Source organism: Hyaena hyaena, unplaced genomic scaffold, assembly GCF_003009895.1.
Source record: "Hyaena hyaena isolate Hyena2069 unplaced genomic scaffold, ASM300989v1 scaffold_2432, whole genome shotgun sequence".
NCBI lineage: Eukaryota > Metazoa > Chordata > Mammalia > Carnivora > Hyaenidae > Hyaena > Hyaena hyaena.
In genome coordinates this window covers 35933-40451 of record NW_024083066.1, presented here as the reverse complement: position 1 = coordinate 40451, position 4519 = coordinate 35933, and the positions used below count along the sequence as shown (strand labels likewise).

The window sequence follows — 4519 nt, the reverse complement described above, 5'->3', positions numbered from 1 at the left end:
AGGCCCACCCCAGTCTCCTGCCTGCTCCCACAGGGGCTCTGAGCTCCCCTGGTCCGCTCCCCACCTCCCTCCCGTCTCCCCTCTCTGCCCCCCCTCTCTGCCCCGTGTCTGAGCTCTGCGTCTGTTCCCTGGCGCAGGGTTCCCCGACTCCCTGCGGTCCCTGGACCAGATGTGCCGCTTCATCACAATGTGCATATTCACCTGCACCGGCCAGCACTCCTCCACCCACCTGGGCCAGGTGCGCCCACACCTGGGGTTGGGGGGTGCGGACCGGGGGCTCAGGGTCTCCGTGCTTGGCAGACACCGACTCTGGGTGTGCCCTGTCCTAGCTGGACTGGTACTCTTTGGTCCCTAACACGCCCTGCACCATGCGCCTGCCCCCGCCCACCACCAAGGACGTGACGCTGGAGACGGTTATGGCCTCGCTGCCCAACTTCCACCAGGCTTCCCTGCAGATGTCCATCGTCTGGCAGCTGGGCAGACGCCAGCCCATCATGGTGCGGAGGGGAGGGGGACCCTGAGGACGGGGTGTGGGGCAGATATGGTAGGTGCGGCATCGAGTAGGGTGCAGGGCGGGCGGGGGGGAGCTGAGGGCAGGGGTGGAGGGGCAGGTGTGGCATCGGGCAGGGTGGGGGCGGCAAGGGTCAGGCGCGGCATCCGAGCCGAGGGCCAGGGGCTCTCAGCTGCCCTTCTGTCTGCACCAGGTGGCTGTGGGTCAGCACCAGGAGGAGTATTTTACGGGCCCCGGACCCAAGGAGGTGCTGAAGCAGTTCAGGGAGGAGCTGGCCGCCATGGAGAAGGATGTGGCGGCCCGGAACGCGAAGCTGGACATACCGTACGAGTACCTGCTGCCCAGCCTGGTGGAGAACAGCGTGGCCATCTGAGCGCCGCCCCAGGCGCATCGGGTCCCGCCCTCCTCAGTCCCCACCCTCCGCAGTCCCCCACCCCGCTAAAGAGTCACCTTTCCACTGTCGCAGTCCCCAATGTGAGCACACTGTATTCTAGATGTGCCCCCTAGTGACCTCGGTCCTGCTTCCTTCCTCATCCTCCGGACCTCCCCTGGGGCGGACCTCAGCTGCTTATATCCCCCGTTTCAGAAGTAGGGTATGCTGTCCCTACATAGTTACTCCACGCCGTATTTTATGAACCAAATATGATTTTGAAACTAAGTCGCGTTTAATGGCAACTAAAAGATCTCACAGAGAAAGGGAAAGAAATTCAGAACAAATGAGCCTGAATCAAGTGCTGGCAAAAGAACGGGGCACATCTTTCCAGCTGGGAGGGCTCCACCAGCGTCCCACAGCGATTCTCCAGATGTGCCCTTTCCCCATTCGCTTAGAAGATGATCAACGGGAGAAAACTGGGGGGGAAGGGGGTCCTGTGTCTATGACCTTTCTGCAGTCGCCCAGTTGGAAAGCCCCGAATGAAAGCAATTAACTAGAAAAATACGTTCAGAACCCTCATTGTTTTCACAAGGGACGACAAAGGAATCAAGAAAATCCAACTTTAGTATCTGACAAAAATTTCAGAAAAATAAATGTATTTCTTAACCTGACCATGTGTGGATAAGTTTTTTAAATGTTTATTTTTGAGAGAAAGATAGAGCGTGAGCTGGGAAGGGGCAGGGAGAGAGGGAGACACAGAATCTGAAGCAGCTCCAGGCTCCGAGCTGTCAGCACAGAGCCTGACGCGGGGCTCGAACACATGAACCGTGAGATCATGACCTGAGCCGGAGTGGGACACTTAACAAACTGAGCCCCCAGGCGCCCCAAGTATCTGTGAGTATTTTAAGGCAGAACATCACAGTACACATGCGCCCAAACCGTTTCCCTTCCAATAGGAACGTAGCTGTTTCTTGCTGTAATTGTTGAATTGGGAAGACGACGTGTGGGTGACGCTTGGTGTGATACTTGAAGGAAGAATAGGAAATAGGCAGCGGGGGGCGGGGGGGAGGGGGAGGAGGGCGGGTAACATTCAATGCTGGCATCTGGTGACAGAGCGAGGCACACATTACACTCCAGAAATAAGGCAGCCATGCAGGCAGGGAGGTGGCAGCGGGGGCCGGAAGAGGGGTGCCAGAAGGGTGGTCTCATGAAGGACACATTTGAGGCCAAGAAATTAGCCTTGACCTTTAGGAAACAGCCATTGGCAGCCACTGAAGGATTTTAAGTAACGATATGACAGGGTCCTGGAAGTCAAACACCCGCTTCACTCTCACTATGGGTTCCTTGTCAGATACTTTCTAACCACTTTCCTCCTTCCCTGACAGAGAAAACGTTACATCCCATCGCTTTCTGGAAATGAATCTTTTTTTAAAATGTTTTTTATTTCTATCTGAGAGAGAGAGAGGCCACGTGACCAGGGGAGGGTCAGAGAGAGACGGAGACACAGAATCTGAAGCAGGCTCCAGGCTCTGAGCTGTCAGCACAGAGCCCGACGTGGGGCTCAAACTCACAAACTACGAGATCGTGACCTGAGCTGAAGTCAGACGCCCAACCGACTGAACCACCCAGGTGCCCCAGATTTATTTTTTTAAGTTAAATGCAAATTTCTAAATTCCTTACACTTGTTTTATAGGGCATATAAATTACATTACACCATTTTTTTTTTAAATTTTTTTTCATTTATTTTTGAGAAACAGAGACAGAGCATGAGCGGGGGAGGGGCAGAGAGAGCAGGGACAGAATCTGAAGCAGGTTCCAGGCTCTGAGCTGTCAGCACAGCCTGATGCGGGCTCGAACTCATGGACCATGAGATCATGCCCTGAGCTGAAGTCGGACGCTTAATCGACTGAGCCACCCAGGTGCCCCACATTACACCATTTTTTAAGAATATATACAGACGAGGGCGCCTGGGGGGTTCAGTCAGTTCGGGGTCTGACTCTTGATTTCAGCTCAGGTCATGATCTTGGGGTTCAAGTGTTCAGCCCCACATCAGCCTCTGCTGACTGGGCAGAGCCTGCTTGGGACTCTCTGTCTCTCTTTCCCCCTCAGTCTCCCACTTGCGCATGTTCTCATGCTCTCACTCTCAAAATAAGTAAGTAACCTTACAAAATAAAGAATATATAGAAGTATACATGTGTGTTCAACTAAATTGGTATAATTTAAATTAAAAAAACTTTATCAACCTGTTCTTGTATCAGAGGAAGTTGAGACATCCATGTATCTATAGAGTTATTCCACTCATACGTTCTGCGTAGACAGTTTTAAGATGTCATCGCTTTTTTTTAATGTTTATTTTTGAGAGAGAGAGCGCGCGTAAGAGCAGGGAAGGGGCAGAGAGAGGGGGAGACAGAGGGTCCGAAGCAGGCTCCGTGCAGACAGCAGAGAGCCTGACACGGGGCTCGAACCCTCGAACAGTGACGTCATGACCTGAGCCACCCAGGTGCCCCAAGATGTCATCTTTCTGACAGATGCTTATTTCAATAGTGGTTGTGTTCCATAGCATTAAATATACTTTCTGAAATTCATCGTTTATGAGTCCTTACTCTAAATTAAAGTGGAAGGGATCGAGTGAATAATTTTCCTTTATATGAAGGCTACTATTAAAATGGAAACTCACAGAGCTGAGGAGATCGGGCGCATGTTTACTGGACAGCCCCCGCATGCCTTCCTGAGTGACATTTATTGTTATTTTTTTTATTCGAGCCAGTAAAACTCATTAAAAGGACTAGAACAGTCGGTATGGATGTGTTTCTCACTCTCAGTGAGGGGGGAAACTTCTGGACCCTCTCAAGGGACAGCATCTAAGTGGGTGGGACATGTATGATAGAGTGAATCCAGTGTTTTTCTGGGTCCAAGCGTTAGAGTTCACTCCTGTGCAATATATCAAGGGTTTTATGGCATCTAAACTTCCTTTCAATCACCCAGAACTGTATCAGGCTGTTTGTTGCCTAATCTGGCAAATTTAGAATCATGCCCAGATGTGCAAAACACTAGGCCAGTCCCAGAATCTCTGTCGAGCCTTCTTGTGTAGACAATTTCAGCTTGATGTAAAGAAATGATTCCTTTTCCGCGGCTAATCCACTTCCTCAAAACCCACTTCCCGGAAGAGGCCTCTGAATCGTGTTGACATTAAGAAACAAAACATCTCGAATCGCTTCGATATGCAACCTTTCTCTTTCGGGAGGTGTCTTCAAGTTTCCACTCGTGTACGCTTAATTGTGTGCTGTATCTGGGTGCGCATGTGGCCCAATGCTGGGATCTCACTAGCATCACTCGCTCAGGGTGAAGAGTGGGTCCCCATGGAGGTATTGTTTGCTTTTCTTGCAAGAGAGTCTTCCTCCAGTGCGGCGGTAACTGCAGGTCTAAGCCAGGGAGGGGCAGCCTCTCCAGGAGGGGAAGGCCAGGGAGGTCCATCTCTAATGGGATGCCAGGAGCATGACTGTGTTTCTTGGATGCCTGCTGACCTTTGGAATTTCATCCGATGGGGAGAGTCAGAAGATAAAGTTCTTTTTAAAAAAATTTTGTTTAATAGTTTATTTATTCTTAAGACAGAGAGAGACAGAACATGAGTGGGG

General features: G+C 51.3%; 1 protein-coding gene across 1 annotated transcript; it reads left to right on the top strand.

The window, feature by feature from the left end:
- The first annotated feature begins 85 nt into the window (after positions 1-85).
- LOC120227510 (polyunsaturated fatty acid lipoxygenase ALOX15-like) lies at positions 86-1555 on the top strand. Its single transcript, XM_039225611.1, has 3 exons — positions 86-238; positions 330-497; positions 705-1555. The coding sequence occupies exons 1-3, from the start codon at positions 170-172 to the stop codon at positions 882-884; spliced, it is 417 nt and encodes a 138-aa protein (XP_039081542.1). The 5' UTR covers positions 86-169; the 3' UTR covers positions 885-1555.
- Positions 1556-4519: the final 2964 nt, after the last annotated feature.